At 39.4% G+C, this 23,138-nt stretch overlaps 1 protein-coding gene across 1 annotated transcript; it reads left to right on the forward strand.

The window, feature by feature from the left end:
• Positions 1-2,973: 2,973 nt before the first annotated feature.
• On the forward strand, positions 2,974-21,037 carry LNP1 (leukemia NUP98 fusion partner 1). Its single transcript, XM_060770716.2, has 3 exons — positions 2,974-3,405; positions 16,625-16,885; positions 20,596-21,037. The coding sequence occupies exons 1-3, from the start codon at positions 3,271-3,273 to the stop codon at positions 20,746-20,748; spliced, it is 549 nt and encodes a 182-aa protein (XP_060626699.2). The 5' UTR covers positions 2,974-3,270; the 3' UTR covers positions 20,749-21,037.
• The last annotated feature ends 2,101 nt before the right edge of the window (positions 21,038-23,138 follow it).

Genomic DNA, 23,138 nt, shown 5'->3' on the forward strand with positions numbered 1-23,138 from the left:
ATTGAGTGCAGCCACCCCATATTGTTGTGTCCTAAGAATTGATTTAATCTCCCCCACCTCCCCCCCCCCCGAAAACTAAGAAAATTATCTTTACTATATTCGTTGAGATGAATTCCACCAGTTGATTATACATTGATGAAGAAATACTAGTTTTTATTTGTTCAAAACATTCAGGTAATCTATTAAATCAGATGATTGCAAGTTCTGATTTATGGGAGGAAAACCTGATGTACTTGAATGTATGGGTGGGACTCGCAGCTTCCTATATATCAAATTGAAGTTCCCAGCAGTTTTTATTATTGCCGAACCTGTCTAGGGTTGCTGCTAGCTAGAACTTGCAGTCCAGCAACGAGAGACACACTGTTCTGAAATTTCCTTTAATGAGTTCTTCACCACACCATTCTTATAAACTGTTTGTATCTTCATGCTTCTCTATCTTGCTATATTTTCTTATAGTTGATAGTTTTACAAGATGTTACTTTGTACAAATCTCAGCCCCCATGCTTTTTCCAGAAATACTGTATATACTTGAGTATAAGCCGAGTTTTTAGCCCTTTTTTAGGCTGAAAAAACCTCTCAGCTTATACTTGAGTCAAAGTTAATTATTATTTTACTCTGTTATTATTATTATTATTATTATTATTATTATTATTCCCGATTTATTATTATTATTATTATTATTATTATTACATTTGTTATTTTTCTCTATTAATTATTGTTATTATTACATTTATTATATTATTCTATATATTATTATTGGAAGGATACACACTAAGTACATTTACATTGAAGAAGGTTAGAATAATGGTTTAATCAGGATTGGACAGTCTTATCTTAAATTACAGTTTTATATAAATATTCAAAAACATTTAACATACTGATGCCTCAATTAATGTAATTTTATTGGTATCTATTTTTAGGTTCTTCTACAGATATCTATAGCAAGGTAAAGGTTTCTTCTCCTTCTTTACCAGATTAGGTCCTTTCCCTCTACAAACAAGAAATGCAGAGGCAAGAAGATTTTACTCTTTTATATTTTTACCCTTATTTTACTCTTATTTGGTTGCAGTTTTTAATCACTCACAAGGCATATTGGTTCTCTCTCTTTTAATTTGTAATGGGAAAAAGGAAGAGAGAACATCCTCCCCCAGGCAAATAGAATGGCAAAACAAGCAAATTGATAAAGAATGGAGAGATTTCTCAAGGGAGGATTCTATATCTGACATTTTTTGCAGAAATAAGTACGAGTTACTTCAAGACTACTCAGCCAATAGCTGCCTTGAGGTGTTAACGGAAGACAAGGGGAAAATAGATGCTGAAAGTAGCATTGTGATTACCCCATGGAGCATAAGGAATCTATATCTGTACGAACTGTTTGCTAAACAAATATTGTTAACTCTAGATACTCTAAACTTGATATGTTCCAAGCTAGAAAATATCCAAAAGAAACTAGAATGCACTGATTTTTACTTCTCCTGAGTTTCTGAATCCCACAATTGGAATAACAGCAAAAAAGCAGCAAGAAGAAACAGATAAGACACAGCCTTTAATTAGGCAAAACCATCTAGATGACACTCAATTGCAAACAAAAGAAGTAAAACAAAGATAACAGAACCTCGCCATTCTGAAACAAAACATCTTAAATTCAGTCCTTGTCAACTGGAATTTTGTATTTCACTGAACTCCATAAACTGGAACAGATGGGGTAACAAAAATCATATACTCTACTCTCTAAGTCTTTTGTTACAACACCCCAATAAGATAGCTAAATCTCCATTCATTGATTTGACTCTCAAAAAGACAGTTCCATAAATTATTTATTGTAGCCTTTATCATTCCTCTAATCCCACAGTTGTTACTATCTATGCATTCACATTTGCATCATAAATTTGGAATTTTCATAAACAGAGTGTTTGAGGAGACTGGAACAAGGCCTCTTATCGGAAATCATATACCAAAAAGTGAGCCAATTCCCATCATCACCAACTGCTCCTTCAAGTCCCAGATAAATTCCTTGGGGAAAATGTATCAGTCATATCCTCTTGAACACTTTAACTGGAAGAAACAGTCCTACAACATTAAAATTTGAATATTTGAATCAAATTCTGAGAGAACTTTACCACCTGTTACCAGAACAAAAATGATCTGGGATGAAGACGAACTTGCCCTTTTTAAAAACATTCCAATAACTAAACAAGGAAGAGCAAACAGTAATAATTGAATTCCTAGGTGACTTACTTAACACAACATCTATTTTTATTTTGACATTTACCAGTAGCTGCTGCATTTCCCACCCTTGGCTTATATTCAAGTCGATACATTTTCCCAGGTTTTTTTGTGGTAAATTCGGTGCCTCGGCATATATTTGGGTCGGCTTATACTCGAGTATATATGGATAACTATGTTTTTACCAGTAATATTCCAAAATGTTCTGGTTCACAAAGTATATTCTCGATAGGGATTAGTAAGTGTAAATCATGAAGCCAGTCTATTGACAAAAACCTAGTCAGTGTTGAAAACTTGAGTTATCACAATCTGGTGAATTGTATGTTCTTTGGACTTTTTCTTGGATTAGCCTGAGCATCTATGGGATTGCTATTTACAAAGCTAAGTTGATATGCTCTGGGTCAATTAAACCATGAGACAATACAGTCACAATTATAATGGCATGTTAGTGTTTGGGACCTTGGTTTCCCCACATAGACAAGTGATAATGCTCCGCTTTTCCCAGGAGAGCCTGTTTGTACAGGTGGAATGTGGACTGCAAATATTGAAAGATGGAAAAGGGACAAAAGCTATTTGTTTCCTAAAGCCAGTTAAGATCCATACTGTGCTCATTCCTAAACATGGTCAATACATCAATTTTGCTTCCCTAAATTACAAGCTGGATGCAAACCACAGCCTGAGCCTCCCAGGCATGTTACTGTGGACAATTCTCCATTGGTATTGACAGCTGGTGCACTCAGAGCATGAAGAAGACAACCCAGTTCTCTTGCCACCCTGCAGGGTGTGTGACATTGGGGCATATCTGTAATGGAAAGGTTAGAAGCAAGTCACAATTTTTAAAATAGATTACTAGGGCTCAGTTTGGACATATATAGACAACACCGGGGTGACATCGGACAAGTATTTCTGTTGGGTTGCTCACATGTGTGCTATAAGGTTTTCTCATTCAAAGGGGCAGTTTTGAAACTTTAGCTGTATTTCTTCATCACTGAGTGGTTCTCTAATTCAGCAGTGCTGTTTCACGTACATATTTCCCGTCTGTACATGGACTATGAAGAGGACGATGATATCTCCTTTGCAAGATGGATGAGCAGTTTCTGGGGACACAATGTGTCGGACGAAAAAGAACAAGAGAGTAGAGCACACAGGAAACAGCAGGAGAGGAGAGCTTCCCTTCCGGTAAGACTGTGAGTAGAGGAACGCAAGGGAACATTTTTTTAAAAATGGACAGTGTGTGTGAGAAAGATGAGAACAAGTCATATAAATTATGACTTCGTAACATCTAGCCACCTGATGAAGCGGAGCAGAGTCCATAAAAGCTTGTGCTGAAATTTATCGGTCCCAAAGGTGGTGCTATTTCCTATTTCCTTCTCTCCTTTCCTTCTTATGTTGAAACAGACAGCATTTCCATTGTGGAGAAAAATAAAACCTGTGGTAACATGCATAATGTCTATGACTTGAACTTTGGGAGGGGAGGCACATAGCAAAATGTATATATATTGTTGAAGGCTTTCATGGTCGGAATCACTGGGTTGTTGTAGATTTTTTGGGCTGTATAGCCATGTTCCAGAAGCATTCTCTCCTGACATTTCACGAGCATCTATGGCAGGCATCTTTAGAAGTTGTGAGGTCTGAGGATGCCTGCTATAGATGCAGGCATCCTCAAGTGATAGATGCAGGCATCCCCAGGAGAGGAAGCGTGTAGAACATGGCCATACAGCCCAAAAACCTACAACAACCCAAAATGTATATCCTATGGATACCTCCCACTGAGGCTTTTACACTTCATTTCCATTGCCTTATTCATGAATCAGGTCTATGAAGGAAATAACAGAAAGGTTGTGTAATGTAATGACTATTGACTGTGAACAGTAGGAACTCTATGTCTCAAAACAGTCTAAACAAAGTGTCATCAAAGGGTTTCATGGCTGGAATCGCTGGGTTGCTGTGAGTTTTCCGAGCTGTATGGCTATATTCCAGAAGCATTCTCTCTTGATGTTTCGCCCACATATATTACAGGCATCCTCAGAGGTTCTGAGGTCTGACCTCACAAAATGTGGGAAGAGAATGCTTCTGGAACATGGCTATACAGCCCGGAAAACTCACAACAATCCAGTCTAAACAAATTCCACCACTGGTAGCAATATATAGTATGTTTGTTCATTTATTTATTTATTTATTTAGGTAATTTCTGTTTCGAAGGGAATAACAGAAAAGTTGTATAATGACTATTGACTGTGAACAGTAGGAACTCTATGTCTCAAAACAGTCTAAACAAAGTGTTGTCAAAGGCTTTCATGGCCAGAATCACTGGGTTATTGTGAGTTTTCCAGGCTGTATGGCCATGTTCCAGAAGCGTTCTCTCCTGACGTTTCGCCAACGTCTATGGCAGGCATCCTCACAACCTCTGAGGATGCCTGCTATAGATGTGGGCAAAACATCAGGAAAGAATGCCTCTGGAACATGGCCATACAGCTTAGACAACTCACAACAACCCAGTCTAAAATAACTCCACCACTTGTCGCAATATGTAGTATATTTATTTATTTATTTATTTATTTAGGTGATTTTTATCCCGTTTTTCCCCACTTAAGGGCCCAAGGTGGCTAAAAGCATTAATAAAATAAAACAATACAAACATTAAAAACAATACATGATAAAACCAAATATTCTACAGTGCTTTTTTTTTTTTTTGTCGTGTCAGGAGCAACTGCTCCTGTTGTGAGAGAATTGGCCGTCTGCAAGGACATTGCCCAGGGGACGCCCGGATGATTTCTGATGTTTTTTTATCCTTGTGGGAGGCTTCTCTCTTGTCCCCGCATGAGGAGCTGAAGCCGATAGAGGGAGCTCATTCGCCTCTCCCGGGATTCGAACCTGCGACCTGTCGGTCTTCAGTCCTGCCAGCACAGGGCTTTAACCCACTGCGCCACCTTTCTACAGTGCTGAAGAATGTTAAAACCTGTATAATAAAATAAAACTATAAAATTCTAAAATCAAGGGTTCCTAGAAGCCATCCGGCTGCCAACATCAAATTATGATAGATCCAAGCAGCCAAAAGATTTCTTGAAAAATAATGTTTTAAGACTAATATATACTCATGTTAAATCCTGAAATTTTAGTCCAAGACTTGATCCAAAAACCCTGGGTTGACCTAATCATTCATGGGTAAATATAAGTACTAAACCCTGACCCTTATCCTCTTCTTTGAGTAGAATGGCAAAAGGTAAAACATAGTTCTTCCTAGAACATAGTTCAGCCTATCTTTGTGACCGCATCTTCCCCATGAACCGGCACGGGCTCTAAGATCTGCTGGGAAGGCCCTACTCTCCGTCCCACCTCTAAGTGCCAATTAGTAAAATGTGTTATTGATTTTAATTGGGATCTTTTTTATTTTTGTAATGTGCTGTTTTTATGTGAACTGATATTGTCATTGTCTAATATGTTGATGTGATTTTGCCTGTGTTTTATATGATTATGGCACTTGTATGTGCTTCTGTAAACCACCCCAGGTCCTTTTTGGGAGATGGTGGTGGGGTATAAATAAAGTTTTATTATTATTATATTCATGGGAAAACCTAAAAGAAGCACTGACCCCTTGTATTTTCTTCCCTATGATGCCGTTTCTGTCCTTTTTGAATGCCTGGGTGAGGAAATGGCTGCAGTGGTATTGTTTTTCTTATTTTCATCCTTCACATCTTTTGTTGCATGCCCCTAAATTTAACTCACAACTTATCATATCAACATTCATAATTTTGGCCCCCAAACTTGCCCTTGACTTATACATGAGGTTGACTTATAAACAAGTATATATGGTAATAACCTTTCAGAATCATAATGAATAACTAATATAGTGCAGATCTCATATAGCTTCAGTATGACCGGTGTTCGGGATTAAAGGAAGACAATGCCTTTATCATTTTACAACCTTAAACATACCTTTGCACAGCAAAAGAAATATTGGGATGCTTTATTTATCTATGAATCTGAATTGTGGTAGGGCAAAGGTTAAGACAAGATGAACTATGAAGTGATAGGGTACCTTGAATATATATCTGGCAAAGGGACATGGTTAATTGCTGAATTTTTAAGAGTTTATTTAAGATGTATTTATTTATAAAAGGGTTGGGAGGTGATATATGGGATAGGGGAAGGACACATTAGAAATTACTCATCTCACACTGCAGATTCCACATTGCTCTCAATGAGCACCTCTGTGATCAAATAATTTTGTTTTTTGCTGTGTGCTTCCAAGTCATTTTTTTAACTTATGATGACCATGAGGCGGATCTTATTAATTGACTACTACTAAATGATTAATGAAGATTATAGTTAGAAGAAACAGTTTTGATCCTATCATAATTATCAAATTCTGGGAGGCATAGCAACCCCGCATGTATAATAGTGTGCAAAATTATGGCCACTTCTTAGTAATATTTTGAAAGAACAAATGTGAAATGGAATAGATTTCAAAATTACCTTTAAAATGATGCAGAACTTTAAAAGGGCAACTATAGCAGAAGAAGTTAAAAGTAGTGAGCTATTAGATTTTTTTAAATGCACAAAAATAAAGGTTTCCCCTTGACATTAAGTCTAGTCAAGTCTGACTCTGGGGAGTGGTGCTCATCTTCATTTCTAAGCCAAAGAGTCAGTATTGTCCGCAGATGCCTCCAAGGTTATGTGGCCGTCATGACCTCATGGAGCACCATTATCTTCCAGCCTAAGCTGTACCTATTGATATACTCACATTTGCATCTTTTTGAACTGCTACCTTGTCAGAAGCTAGGGCTAACAATGGGAGTTTACCTCCTTCTGTGGATTCAAACCTCCGACCTTCCAGTCAGCAAGTTCTGCAGATTAGTGGTTTAATCTGCTGCGCCATCACAGCCCACTTTTAAATGGATACCATAGCATTTAAATACAGTTGCAAAATCTATGGGCTTTATATTCATGTTGACTTATCATGAAACAATGGATTCGGTTGGCCAACTCAATTGAAATTATCAGCTGAGTTTACTCCATTTTATATAATGAGCTATTAAATGGCATTGGAAAATAGTTACTTTAGAAATCTCAGATGTCGTATATAGCATTAGTTCTCATTATAACAGAGTAGCATAACTGCTCTGGGCAGGGTTAGATAAAAGGCAGCTTTCCAGATGTTGCTGGGCTGCCTCTCCTGTCATTTCTCACCATTTCCTGTGTATGTCTGCTGAGAATTCCTGCTGATTTCAATGGAATTTTCTCCCCAATAAGCAGTAGGATTAGTATTGCAGTCTTGAAGAAAAGAATTATGTTAGAAGCAACACAGAGGAGGGTGCTAGGATGGTATAATTGGCCAAGATATAAAAATCTGATTAAAAAAAAAGGAAGGAGGAATGATAACACTAAAAACACAACAAGAAATGAATATAATAAATGAAAGGATTTCATGGTACCAACACAGTCAAGTAAAAGAATGTTTTCAGAAAGACAAAGAAAAGGGCTTCCAAGAACACATTATGGGATATAATAATGAAACCAGAACACAAAATAATAGTGAAATTATATAGGAAACTATTAGAATGGAATCAAAAATAGAATGGAAGAGGAAAAATATATGAAAAGATGGAAGGAAAATATTGGAAGAATAATAAAGAAAGAAGAATGGGGGGAGGGGGGAATTTGGAGAAGAAAAATGAAATATACATATGCAACAGAATTAAAGGAAAATTGGATTAAGATGTCGCATCGGTCACAAAAATTAGAAAAATGTTATAGAAACATACATACGAAGTGTCGGGCGTGCGGGAAGATGGAGGGATCATATTTCCACATGTGGTGGACATGCGAAAAATTGAAAATATATTGGAAAAAGAATACAAACTATATTACAGGAAATCTTAAAGATCAAAATTCCCCTGAAACCAGAGATATTCCTGCTAGGTATAATAGACCAAGACTTGGATAAAAATACTGATAAACTTTTATTTCTTCTGAATAAGGCAGCAAGAATTTGTTACGCTAAAGTTTGGAAAAAAGAAGAGATACCAGATGAGGACAATTGGATGAGGATAATTGGAGGCATAAGAAATATGGACAGATTGACATATCTAATAGCAAAAAAACAAAGGACCCCCAATAAAAGAGACGGATTGGACAAAAGTGACAGAATACTTGAAATGTAAGAATAGAAATATTGTAGTATAGAAAGAAGAGAGAGAGGAAAAAAACCATGATGGATAGACAAAAGAAGGAAAAGGAAGAACCTATATGGAAGATACCTAGGAAGTCAAGAATCCTGTATGTGTGTGCTGTATGTGTGTGTATGTATCCCCCCACTTTTTACCCCTCCCTTTTTTCTTTTTCCTTTCTTTTTCACTTCTTGTTTTTTTCTTTTCTCTCTTTCCCCCCCAGTATTTCTTTTTAATTATTTTTCCTTTCTTTTCCTTTTTAATGTATATAATAATTTGTTTTTTAAGATTTTTTTCAATAAAGATTATTAAAAATAAAAAAAGAAAAGAATGATGTGACCATTCTTATTCTGAATTTATATATAGATTCAGGTATAGCTATAGATTTATTATTCTCTCTTTTAGAGAGAATAATGGGGCTGCTTTGAGTCTCCTTATGGAGAGAAAAAGGGGTATAAATCAACCTAGTAACATAATAATAATAATAATAATAGGAGGAGGAGGAGAAACATGTTACTGGCAGATTATGTGAAAGACAGTCAAGAACCAACATTGTTGGAAGTCAATAGTAGAAAACTGTTTAATGTGCAAAAGACAAAGAGTAAATACCGTAAAAATACAATGCAGAGCAGAAGCGAAAACTGGTAAAAGAAAGCTCTCCATGGACACTTCCTGGAAAAAACTGAGAGCAAAATTAACAAGGACAAAACATAGATGTGACTCACAGATGAAACTTTGAAAAAGGAGATGGGAGGCTTGATTCTTGCAGCTCAAGAACAAGCAATTAGAACACATGCCATCAAAGCCAGAATTGAAAAGTCGACAACAGATTCCAAATGTAGACTCTGCAAGGAAGCAGACGAAACAATGGATCACATACTCAGCTGCTACAGGAAGATTGTGCAGGCAGACTATAAGCAGAGGCACAATACTGTTGCTCAGATTATCCACTGGAACGTGTGCCACAAATAGCATCTGCCTGTGACAAAGAATTGGTGGAATCACAAGCCGGAAAAAGTTACAACTACTCTGGGACTTCCGAATTCAGATTGACAGAGATTTGAGGCACAATACTCCTGACCTCACGATTGTGGGGAAAAACAAAGTATGGATCGTCGATGTTGCAATCCCAGGCAACAGCAGAATGAATGAGAAGCAATTGGAAAAGCTTACATGATATGAGGATTTGAAGATCAAACTGCAAAGGCTCTGGAACAAGCCAGTAAAGGTGGTCCTATTGGTGATAGGAACACTGAGTGTAGTGCCTAAAGACCTTGGCCCGCACTTAAAAACAATTGACACTGACAAAATTACCATCTGTCAGCTGCAAAGAGCTACCCTAATTGAATCTGCGAGCATTATTAGCCAATACATCACATAATCCTAAACATTTGGGAAGTGTCCGACATGTGATCCAATATAACAGCCAGCACAGTGATCTTGTTTGCTGTATATTAATCTTGTGTATCAAATAATAATAGAATCATTTTGCAGTCTAGCAGCATCCAGAGGAACATACCTCTTATGTTGAGAGAATTTGAAAATTTCTTCATCCTCTACAAGAAATGTCACAGCACACCTGAAACACCTGATTAAAAAATCATCACCTTTGGGGACCTTTGTGAGAATTTTGTTTTGTAGGAAAACGTTTTATATTTCATACAAAATATAGACATAATCATGCATCTCCAACAGATAAAAGACACTTGAAATGGATAAACACTTTGTCTCACCTGGTGGGTGATGAAATTCTTCATAATTGCATTCAAGAATGAAATTTAGCAAAGGTTTACATTATTATTCTGGATTTAGAAGTTTCATTTAACTGATAGTCATTCACAAATGCACTCTCCATGATTTGTCTAATCCCTTTTAAAGGTCACCCCATGGTAGTGAATAATGCTAAAAGCCTTTAATGGGATCAATAAAACTGCAAGCAGAAGACAAACATAAGCTTTTAAGACCTGGATTATAGTGTAATACGGGAGTGGACAAGGGTGACTTTCGGCATATCACTGGACTGCAGTTTCCATGATCCCTGATCATTGCCTAGATTGGGTAGCTGTAATCCAGTAGCATAGGGAGGGCAAGGTTGTCCATTCCTGCTCTAAAGACTAAATGAAAATTTTCTCCTAAATCAGTGTTTCTCAGGATTCCTTACATGGGGGACTGGTAGATATTTGTTTTCTCCATTGCCAGGATCAGCACTAAATTGGGTAGAGTTGTTTCTTTCATTTCCCCTGGAAACATGCAGGGACCACCAACCAATGGCTCAGGAACTGTCACCAGACTAGGAACCACATCTTTGAATAGTGGCTGTCCTAGATTTATAGCTTTCACCTTCAATCCCCTACTTCCCATTCTTTTTATAGTCACAGATGATGTAATGTATAGCATTATTCTACATGTGTGGTTTCATATTTATCACTATTATTCTCTTTTACAATCCTGAAAAGTCTATTTTTTAATCTTAATTAACTCTTATTTGATCTACTTGTTAAAGGAGAATTTCTTATTATACTTTGCATCAGTTTCCAAAGGAACGCTTCTTACTGTGCTGTATCAGATGGCTGTCAAATTATTGGCGGGCCCTTCAGGATCCACACTTGTCCCATTTAATTTTTTTCCAACTAAAGGACACATGTGCATATTTCCAAGTAATTCTAATTTTGATTATTAGAATACAGATTTAGATGTAGGAATGTATAGTATTTTAGCAAGAGTGCATGTATTGTATACAATATATTGTATATTTTACACAGTATTACGCAATATTGTACACATAGAAATACCTACTTAAAGAAAATATTAATTTTAGACACATACATTTTTTTAAAAAGCATTATCATTGGTGTTATCATAACCAGAGCTTGGGAAGTTCCTTTCTCTGCTCTCTCTCTCTCTCTCTCTCTCCACTTCCTAGAATCCCTCTGCCAGTTTGGCCAGTAGGAATTGTACTCCTGAACGTCATTGCCAGAATCCATCAATACTATTAGTAGGGTTGCCATACCAAAAACTGAATAGGGCTCAAGTACTTCTAATTGTTTGTAGAAGACAGAAATTCAGTAAGTGTTGCTTATCCAGTTTTCATCTTGGCAACCCGAAATCCTTAGTGGCAGAAAATAGAATCTTGCATAAGACAAACCGGCACCAGACCCAATGCTGACTAAGTATGCCACTGGTCACACTCAGCTGAAATCGACACCTCCTCCTCAGAAAGAATCTCCACTTTATAAGTCTAGAAAAAAGGCTAGTGAATGACTTGTGTTTGTCAAAAATACTCTTCTACATACATAAGAAATGGAAACATAAAATGGTGAATAAAACCTAAAATAAAAATAGTGACTAAAAACAATCCAATTAATTTTAAAACACTACTTTTAAAAGAAGAATGTATGTTAGGTTGTGCTCTGTATAAAAAGTAATACATTTTGACACAAGAGAAAGGATTATTAAAGTAGTTTTTGATCAGTGGTTCCCAACCTATGGTCCATGGACAGCCAATGGTCCGCAAGATTTAAAATATGGTCCGCGGCCTCACCATTACTACTCCGTTGCCTTGAAACCTCATGGCAATGAGTGCAACTGGTCTTTTGAAACCCTCTTATAGTGCCGAGGCAACAGGGGTGTTGGGAAGGGAGAGGTTGACTACCCTTCTTTGGAGGCTTTTAAATAGAGGCTGGATGGACATCTGTCGGGGTGCTTTGAATGTGATTTTCTGCTTCTTAGCCAGGGGTTGGACTGGATGGCACATGAGGTCTCTTCCAACTCTAGGACCTATAATTCTATGAAAGAATACTACTACCACATCAGCTCTAGATTATTAAACATGGTTTTCTGTGGGCAAGCAGATGGCGACTACTGGATGGCATATGTTCTGTATCAGAAACTAGAGCTTATTTTATTTATTTCATATCAAAAGCATTGCATAAATTAGTATAAAATTGATAAAAATAGAAGGAGCGCAGGTGGCTAAATATCTTCTGACCAAAAACAGCAATGGCATTGTCTGTAGCCTCCAACAATTCTTCCTCTGTACATGAGGCAGGGCATAATGGACAAGCATACAGATGTGGAGTTGTCTGTTCTGCTCCAGAGTCACACAAGGTGTGGGATTCTTTTAGGTAGTGCCATTTTGCGAGGTTGTCTTTTGTTCTGCGCACGCCACTTCTAAGTCTGTTCAGGGACTTCCAGGTTGCCCATTCTTGGTTTGCCCCTGGAGGAAGACCTTCATGGGGGACCATCCAGTTGGGATTTCCTGGTTTAGCTGCCCAGAGGGATACTCTTGCTGTTGCTGGGGGGATGCCAAAAGGAGTGGTAGTTCTCATAAAGTTTTTCTTTGATTTTAGTCTGCTGGGAGGAGGCTGGTAGCCATGTAGTAGATGGCTTTCACAGTGTTCAACCTTATTTCTCTCACATTTAGCAGCAACTTCCCGTCGCACATCGGGGGGGGGGGGGGGCAATGCCAGCTAGCTTGTAGAGTTTATCAACAGGTGTAAGTATAGAAACTAGAGCTGATGTGGTCTATCCAGTGCATTTTTTCTGAATCAGTATCCCAAATAACAAAACTGAATCTAAAGTTGACCAAGAACTGATTCATAACCCCTTTGGTTCTAATATTGGAGAGTGGCCCATGGTCAAAGTGGTCTCTGGTCAAGTGGTCCCTGGTCAAAAAAAGGTTGTGAACCACTGTTTTAGATAGATAGATGATAGATAGATAGATAGATAGATAGATAGATAGATAGATAGATAGATAGATGTTGTTGTTCATTCGTTCAGTCGTCTCCGACTCTTCGTGACCTCATGGACCAGCCTACGCCAGAGCTCCCTGTCGGCCGTTACCACCCCCAGCTCCCTCAAGGTCAGTCCAGTCACTTCAAGGATGCCATCCATCCATCTTGCCCTTGGTCGGCCCCTCTTCCTTTTGCCTTCCACTTTCCCCAGCATAATTGTCTTCTCTAGGCTTTCCTGTCTCCTCATGATGTGGCCAAAGTACTTCAACTTTGTCTCTAGTATCTTTCCCTCCAGTGAGCAGTCGGGCTTTATTTCCTGGAGGATGGACTGGTTGGATCTTCTCGCAGTCCAAGGCACTCTCAGCACTTTCCTCCAACACCACAGTTCAAAAGCATCGATCTTCCTTCGCTCAGCCTTCCCTATGGTCCAGCTCTCACATCCGTAGGTGACTACAGGGAATACCATGGCTTTGACTAGGCGGATCTTTGTTGCCAGTCTGATGTCTCTACTCTTCACTATTTTATCGAGACTGGACATTGCTCTCCTCCCAAGAAGTAAGCGTCTTCTGATTTCCTGGCTACAGTCTGCATCTGCAGTAATCTTTGCACCTAGAAATACAAAGTCTGTCACGGCCTCCACGGTTTCTCCCTCTATTTTCCAGTTGTCAATCATTCTTGTTGCCATAATCTTGGTTTTTTTGACGTTTAGCTGCAACCCGGCTTTTGCGCTTTCTTCTTTCACCTTGATTAGAAGGCTCCTCAGCTCCTCCTCGCTTTCGGCCACCAGAGTGGTGTCATCTGCATATCTGAGGTTGTTAATGTTTCTTCCAGCAATTTTCACCCCAGCTTTGCATTCATCCAGCCCCGCACATCGCATGATGTGTTCTGCATACAAGTTAAAAAGGTTGGGTGAGAGGATGCAGCCTTGCCGTACGCCTTTCCCAATCTTGAACCAGTCTGTTGTTCCGTGGTCAGTTCTGACTGTTGCTACTTGGTTCTTGCACAGATTCCTCAGGAGAGAGACAAGGTGGCTTGGGATGCCCATCCCACCAAGAACTTGCCACAATTTATTATGATCCACACAGTCAAAGGCTTTAGAATAGTCAATGAAGCAGAAGTAGATGTTTTTCTGAAACTCCCTGCCTTTCTCCATTATCCAGCGGATATTGGCAATCTGGTCTCTCGTTCCTCTGCCTTTTCTAAACCCAGCTTGAACATCTGGCAACTCTCGCTCCATGTATTGCTGGAGTCTTCCTTGCAGGATCTTGAGCATTACCTTACTGGCATGAGAAATAAGGGCCACTGTACGGAAGTTTGAGCAGTCTTTCGCATTTCCCTTTTTTGGTATGGGGATATAAGTTGATTTTTTCCAGTCTGATGGCCATTCTTGTGTTTTCCATATTTGCTGGCAAATGGCATGCATCACCTTGACAGCATCATCTTTTAAGATTTTAAACAGTTCAGCTGGGATCCCATCATCTCCTGCTGCCTTGTTGTTAGCAATGCTTCTTAAGGCCCATTCAACCTCACTCCTCAGGATGTCTGGTTCTAATTCATTCACCACACCGTCAAAGCTATCCTCGATATTGTTATCCTTCCTATACAGATCTTCTGTATAGTCTCGCCACCTTCTCTTGATCTCTTCAGCTTCTGTTAGGTCCCTGCCATCTTTGTTTCTTATCATACCAATTTTTGCCTGAAATTTACCTCCAATGTTTCTAATTTTCTGGAAGAGGTCTCTTGTCCTTCCTATTCTGTTGTCTTCTTCCACTTCCATGCATTGCTTGTTTAAAAATAGTTCCTTATCTCTTCTGGCTAACCTCTGGAATTGCGCATTTAACTGGGCATATCTCCCCTTTTCACTGTTTCCTTTTGCTTTCCTCCTTTCTTGGGCTACTTCCAGTGTCTCAGCAGACAACCATTTTGCCTTCTTGGTTTTCTTTTTCTTTGGGACGTACTTTGTTGCCGCCTCCTGAACAATGTCGCGGACTTCTGTCCATAGTTCTTCTGGGACTCTGTTTACTAAATCTAGTCCTTCAAATCTGTTCTTCACTTCCACTGTATATTCGCTAGGAATGTTAGTGAGATCATATCTAACTGGTCTGTGTATTTTCCCTGATCTCTTTAGTTTTATTCTAAATTGGGCAATAAGAAGTTCGTGATCTGAGCTACAGTCAGCCCCAGGTCTTGTTTTCACCGACTGGATGGATGTCCGCCACCTTTGGCGGCAAAGGATGTAGTCAATCTGATTTCGGTGTTGACCGTCTGGTGAGGTCCATGTATAAAGCCGTCTTTTAGGTTGTTGGAAGAGAGTATTCGTTATACACAGCGAGTTTTCCTGGCAGAATTCTATCAGCCTGCGTCCCGCTTCATTTTGTTCTCCCAGACCATGCTTGCCTGTGATCCCAGTTGTCATTTGACTTCCCACCTTGGCATTCCAGTCTCCTGTAATGAAAATAATGTCTCTTTTTGGTGTATTATCCAGTAGGTCCTGCAGATCCTCATAGAACTGATCTACTTCTGCTTCTTCAGCAGCTGTGATTGGGGCGTATATTTGGATCACTGTGATGTTGAAAGGCTTTCCTTGCACTCGAATTGAGATCATTCTGTCATTTTTTGGGTTGTATCCAAGCACCGCTTTAGCGAATTTCTTATTAATTATGAAGGCTACTCCATTTCTTCGATGTTCCTCTTGTCCGCAGTAGTAGATCTGGTGGTCATCTGATGTGAAGTGGCCCATTCCAGTCCATTTCAGTTCGCTGACCCCCAGAATGTCTATCTTTAGTCTTGACATCTCACCAATAACAACATCCAATTTGCCCTGGCTCATAGATCTTACATTCCAGGTTCCTATGGTGTGTTGATCTTTAGAGCATCGGATTCGTCGTTCACCTCCAGTACCGTCGGCCGCTAGCCTTCCTTTCGGCTTTGAGCTAGCTGCGTCATCACATCTGGGGCTAGTTGAACTTATCCTCTGCTCCTCCCCAGTAGCATTTTGGCCATCTTCCGACCTGGGAGTCCCATCTTCCAATGGCATACCGACATATCTCTGGTTGTACTGGTCCATTTAGTTTTCTTGGCAAGGATACTGGAGTGGTTTGCCATTGCCTTCCCCAGGGATCACGCTTGGTCTGACCTCTCTGCCACAACCGTCCCGTCTTGGGTGGCCCTTCACGGTTTTGCTCATGACATCATTGAGGTGCTCAAGCTCCAGCGCCCCGTCAAGGCGGTGATCCTTTGCTGGATCCTTTGCTGGAGATAGATAGATAGATAGATATAGATAGAATTTTAGGGATTGCTTTACAAGATATAGTACAAGCCAAATACCTGGATGATCTTGAAATACGCACTTTGAAAAACAGACATCTGACTTTACATCCCAGGTGAAACATGTCATATAGAAAGCTGTGAATAATCATTTATATTTTAATAGATTTCTGTAGAAAAGGTATTTAAATTTTCCACTGAATGAACATTTTAATTTTCCCCCCACAGGCGAAGCTTTCTGCCATCCACATGACAAAATTCCATGGTTCTGCCAAGATCCCATCTTCAGGCCATCTGAAGTGTGGTAGAGAATTACGAAAAGACCAAGATACAAATTGCCACTGCCACACAAAAGCTTGCAGAAAATCCTCAAGTGGTAGTTCTCCACAGGTGGCAAGCGGACCAAACAGTAGATCGAACTCCATCCAGGAGTTTTCAGAATCTTTTGAAAGGCAGCTTCATTTCAAAAACAAACGCTCCGTTTCTTTGGTAGGTAACATTCATTTTTCAGTAGCATAAAAACCTGGAAGAAAACCATGTGCACTGTATGCTTTGTATATGCTAATATATTTGAATCTCATAACATTGTTTATATAGTAATTTATTTATTCCGACACAACGCAGAAATGTGGAAGGGGTTTAACTGTTTTGCACAATTTACCTATATTGTTCATTTATTTTGGGAATTAATATTTATTCAGTTACTTTATTAATTCTGTTTATATACTGCAATTCCTATGCCAACTCAATAACGACAGTGTAAAACAACCAGTGATGCCATGAACACCTAATAAAACAAATACACAATCAGCAAAAGTTCCAAATAACCAGACAGTAAAGCCACTCATAGGCATTCCAGTGGCAACCAATTGCTAACAAATGCAGAAGTAAATTAATGGGAATAGTAGGGCTGCTATTCCATCACAACATACCATCACAACAACATGACTAGAAGGAAATAGGAAAGCTTTGGAACAACTATTGACCAAAGTTAAGGAAGAAAATGCAAAACAGGGTTGTACTTGAAAGTTAAGAAAAAGTTTGATAAATCAATTATAGCCACTAAGAAAAATACCAAAGGCAGGGTCATCCATGCCATAGTATTTCTGACTTCTGTGTATGGTTGTGAAAGTTGCATAGTGAGGAAAGCTGAAAGTAAGAAAATCAATTCATTTGAAATGTGTTGTTGGAAGAAAATAAACTGGATACCATGAATGCCCCCCAAAAACAGTAACTGGGCTCAAGAGCAACTCAAATCTGAATACACATTAGCAACCAAAGTAATTTGATTGTATCATGAAAAAATGTGACTGATTTGAAAAGACAATAATGCTACGTAATGTTAAAGGCTATAGGAAAAGAGGAAGATCATATTACAGATGGATAGCCTCCATCAAGGAAGCTAGAGTACTGAGTTTGCAAGACCGTAGCCAGGTTGTTAGTAATAGGGTGCCTTGAAGGTCTCTCATGCAGAGGATTGTCATACAATACATTGAGGCTAGTTTGATTGTGATTAATAAAAAATTACTTCAACTGTGAGGCAGTTCTCTTTCACAGGTATTGATTGGGCACAGCCTTACCTTGGGGCATCATTGCCTAGTTCATATTTACTGAGACAGCGTGAGGATGAAAAAACATTTTTCTTTCCATCAGAGCCATTTAAGCTAGAGTAAGCCAACATGGTGCAATGGTTTGAACCTTAGACTATGGCCCCTTCTACACTGCCAATTAAAATCCAGATTATCTGCTTTGAACTGGATTATATGTCAGTGTAGACTCATATAATCTAGTACAAAGTTGATAATGTGGACAATCTGCTTTGATAATCTGGATTATATGGCAGTGTAGAAGAGGCCTATGACTGCAGACTGGGGTTCAGATCTCTGCTCAGCCCTGGGAAGCCATCAGTCTCTCAGCCTCAGAGGAAGGCAAATGTAAAGCTGTTCTGAACAAATGCTGCCATTCCATTCCTATACCAGTTCAGTAACAACAGTGTAATGCAACCAGCGATTGTGAACACCTAATAAAACAAATACTTAGCTAGCAACACCTTATTTGCTTCATTCTTCTCCCAAAAGGAGACTGGTGTTCAACCTGAGAAATATGGAGCAGATAAGGTAGTAGGGGAAATACAACCCAAAATAGGTTAAAAAGTAGTCCAGGAATACCTGGCTATTCTAAATGAATTCAAGTCTTTAGGGCCAGATGAACTACATCCAAGAGTGTTGATGGAATTAGCAGAAGTAATTTTAGAGCCACTGGCAATAATCTTTGAGAATTCTTGCAGAACAGGAGAAGTCCCAGCAGACTGGAGAAGGGCAAATGTTTTCTCTATCTTCAAGAAAGGGGGAAAAAAGAGGACCCAAACAATTACAGTACCATCAGCCTGACATCAATACATGGAAAGATTCTGGAGCAGATAATTGGAGCTGGAAACTGCCCCGAGTCCCTTCGGGAAGATAGGGCAGTCTACAAATAAAGATGATGATGATGATGATGATTAGGATGCAGTCTGTAATCACTTAGAAAGGAATGCTGTGATGACTACAACTCAACATGGATTTCTCAAAAATTAGTCATGCCAGATTAAATTTATCTCTTTTTTATAGTTGCAAGCTTGGTAGATGCAGGGAATGCTATGGATGTAGCATATCTTGATTTCAGTAAGGCAGTGGTTCTCAACCTGTGGGTCCCCAGATGTTTTGGCCTTCAACTCCCAGAAATCCAAACAGCTGGTAAACTGACTGGGATTTCTGGGAGTTGTAGGCCAAAAAACCTGGGGACCAACAGGTTGAGAACCACTGCAGTGAGGCCTTTGATAAAGTCCGCATGACCTTCTTGCAAAGAAACTAGACAAATGTGGGCTAGACAATTCTACTATTAAGTGGATCTGTAAATGGTTAAGCGACCAAACCCAAAGGGTGCCCACCAATGGTTCCATTTCATCCTGGAAAGAAGTGACTAGTGGAGTGCCACAGTGTTTGGTCATGGGCCCAGTACTATTCAGCATCTTTATTAATGGCTTGGATGGAGGTTTAGAGGGCACACTTATAAAGTTTGTAGATGACACTAAATTAGGAGGGATAGCTAATACTTCAGAGGAAAGGACCAGAATTCAAAATGACCTTAACAGATTGCAGAGTTGGGCCAAAACTAACAAAATGAATTTCAACAAGAACACTTAGGCAGAAAAAAACAATGAAATGCAAAGATACAGAAGGGGTGACACCTGGCTCTTCAACAGTCCATGTGAGATGATCTTGGAGTCTTTGTGGACAACAAGTTGAGCATGAGCCAGCAGTGTGATACAGGAGCTAAAAAAGCCAATGGGATTTTCGGCTGCATGAGAAGGAGTATAGTGTCTAGATCAGTGATTCTCAATGTGTGAGTCCCCAGATGTTTTGGCCTTCAACACTCAGAAATCCTAACAACTGGTAAACTGGTTGAGAATCACTGGTCTAGATCAAGGGAAGTCATGGTGCCCCTCTATTCTGCTTTGGTTAAACCTCACCTGGAATAGTGTATCCAATTCTGGGCATCACAGTTTAAAAGAGAGATTGACAAGGTGAAAGGAAGAGGGCAACTAAAATTATAAAAAGTCTGGAGACTATGCCCTATGAGGAGCATCTTAAAGAACTGCAGAAGAGAAGGTTGATAGGAGATATCATTTTCTTGAACTAACATTTGACTGCTGCCCTAATAGATCGTGACAGCACTTTTGGCCAGGCTTAGCAGGGGCCAGGCTTAGCACAGCGGGTTAAACCCCTTAGCGGCAGAAAACCCTGCCGACTGAAAGGTTGGCAGTTCAAGCCCGGGTCAGGGTTAGTGCCCACCTTCGGCCCCAGCTTCTGCTCACCTAGCAGATCGAAAACAGAAATGTGAGTAGATAAATAGGTACAGCTTTAAGCGGGGAGGTAATAAAAGACACCCATAAGGACATGACAATGATTTGATTGGGAGGTCATCTATGGTGTGTCAGCATGCCCCCCCCCCCCCCCCGTGGCCGAAGTCGAGCACAACCTCCAGATACTGGAAACGAGAAAAGATTGTCTATAATGGCATTGAATGTTTGCTGTATATGTGTTCTGAAATCTGCCCTGAGTACTCTCAGGGAAATAGTGCAGAATATAAATAAAATTAATAATAATAATAATAATAATAATAATAATAATAAATTGTCACTATCATTTTTCTTTCAGGAACCTGAAGGGATGAAAGAGAGGCGGGAAAGGGAAAAACTGCGCATTCCCAAGAGCAGATCTCATAAGAAAACATCAGAAAAGAAGGAACCAAAGATGGAGCAAGGGGCAAGAAAATGTTCCATGGAGCTCTCAGCTGGAAAATGTAGTTAATAATCCTCATAACATACACACAAAACATGTTTCATATATTATCATAGACTGGAAACTCAGAGTGTAAAATAGAATCTGACATTTAGTTTTTATTCCATAGACTTGCCAGTATTAGTTAAAATAGGACAGATCTTACATGTTAAAATTAATTTATTTGTAGGCTGGATCGTTAGCTTTTTCTTCATTAAAGCTAAGGCATTAGTTTTGCGTTTTAAGCTCTTTTTTGTGGCCAGTGGTCTTAACCACCAAATTGGCACCAGAATGATAGATTATTCCTAGGTTCTAGATAACCGGACTGCTTCTTATAATAATATAATAATAACTTTATTTTTATACCCCGCCACCTGCAGTTTCCAGGCCATCTTTAAAGGCAGCCCCATGTAGAGTGCATTTCAGTAATCCAACCTGGAGGTAACTAGGGCATTCTTAACCTGACTTGGGTACCTACAAGTCTTTCCACCCCAATTTGCCGGGGACTGGCACTATATCTGTGCCCACTGACTATTTTCAGAAAACTTGCTCCCGACCAGTAGCTAACAGCTTGCAGTACACCGTGCACCTCATGGTACAGAGGCAATCCCTGGCATTACAGGCAGTGAGCAAATTGCAGTGATCACTAGGAAAGCGGCAGATTTGGCAGTGGTGATTTCTGTGTGGATTCTGTAGATCCCATGCACGTTCCCAACCAAAGGGACCTTTACAGCTAAATATACCCATTCACTATGAGATAGGTATAGACAAAAATGTAAAACCACATGAAAATAACACTTGATACAGTTGAATGAAGTAGGAAAACAGGAAGGTAAAATTACAGATGTATAGATTCAATCAAAGAGGCCACAGTATTGAGTATGAATGGCTTGAATTGGGCAAACATGAGCAAACTTTGGCCCTCCGGGGGTTTTGGACTTCAACTCTCAGAAATCCCAGCCAGTTTACCAGCTGTTTGGAACTATGGGAATGGATTCCAAAACACCTGGAGGGGCGGAGTTTGTTCATGCCTGAATTTGGCTATTAATAAGAGGTCTCTTAGAGATTCCTGAGGGCAACTAAAATGATCAAGGGTGTGGAAAACAAGCCCTATGAGGAGCGGCTTAAATTGTTGGTCATGTTTAGCCTGCAGAAGAGAAGGATGAGAGGAGACATAATGGCCTTGTATAAATATGTGAGGGTAATTCATAGGGAGAGGGAGCAAGCTTGTTTTCTGCTGCCCTGAAGACTAGGATGCGGAACAATGGCTTCAAACCACAGGAAAGGAGATTCCACCTGAACCTGAGGAAGAATTTCCTAACTGTGAGAGCTGTTCAGCAGTGGAGCTCTACCCCGGAGTGTGGTGGAGGCTCTTTCTTTGGAGGTGTTTAAACAGAGGCTGGATGACCATCTGTTGGGAGTGCTTTGAATGCAATTTTCCTGCTTCTTGGCAGGGGGTTGGTCTGGATGGCCCATGAGGTCTCTTCCAACTCTATGATTCTACGATTCTATAAGGTTGCTTAAGTTGAAAACAACATGATAGTAACAAATAATATTAAAAATGGAAGCCAAGTGAAGGCTCAGCGGCAGGTGCAAGAATGAAACAAAACAATCCATATTTTCTGCCTTAATCCTGATGCACTAGAATGTTAAAAAAAAATAATTGAACTGATTGAATCATGGGTCATTTTTTTTCCTAACCCCAATGTGAATTCCAGTGTATTTAGGGTTAGGGTGAGAATTTTGGTTGTGATCAAGGTTTAATGTACATTTTCTCATATGTCTTGACAGCAGTGAGAATTGTAGTGGTTTCCCAACTTATTGACAATGAGAGTGTGTTACATCTGCTTCGCTGCCTTATGGGTCATTTTAAAAAAGGAGGAGAATGTTTGGTACCTTTACACTAATTGCTTTTTGTTTGAAAAAAAAGACGCACATGGCTCTAGATAGGACAAATTGTTTACATTACATTACATGTCTACTTTGGCTTGGATTCTGCAGCAGAAAATGATGCTGAGGGGACAAAAATGTCCCATCCTGATGTATGAGGGTCAAACTGCCTAGTCCAACAAGTGATCTTTAGATTATCCCAAACACAACAACATAGTAGGATGCACATATAGCCACTTAGCCATACGATTTGTGTGGTGATGATAATGATGATGATGATGATTATTATTATTATTATTATATGCACCATGTCAAACCATGGTTAGTACACATAATATAAATAATTTCCCAGAATATCTGTATAAATTAATTTATGTCTTATAAAAAGGGAGCCACAAATGCAATGATCCAAGAGATATAGCATGGTGTAGTCATTTGCACATTGGACTGGACTCTAGGAGACCAGAAATCCAATCCCTGTTCAGCCACGGATACCCCCTGGGTGACTGTCTCTCAGACATAGAGGCAAT

The sequence above is a fragment of the Anolis sagrei genome, chromosome 3, assembly GCF_037176765.1.
Source record: "Anolis sagrei isolate rAnoSag1 chromosome 3, rAnoSag1.mat, whole genome shotgun sequence".
NCBI lineage: Eukaryota > Metazoa > Chordata > Lepidosauria > Squamata > Dactyloidae > Anolis > Anolis sagrei.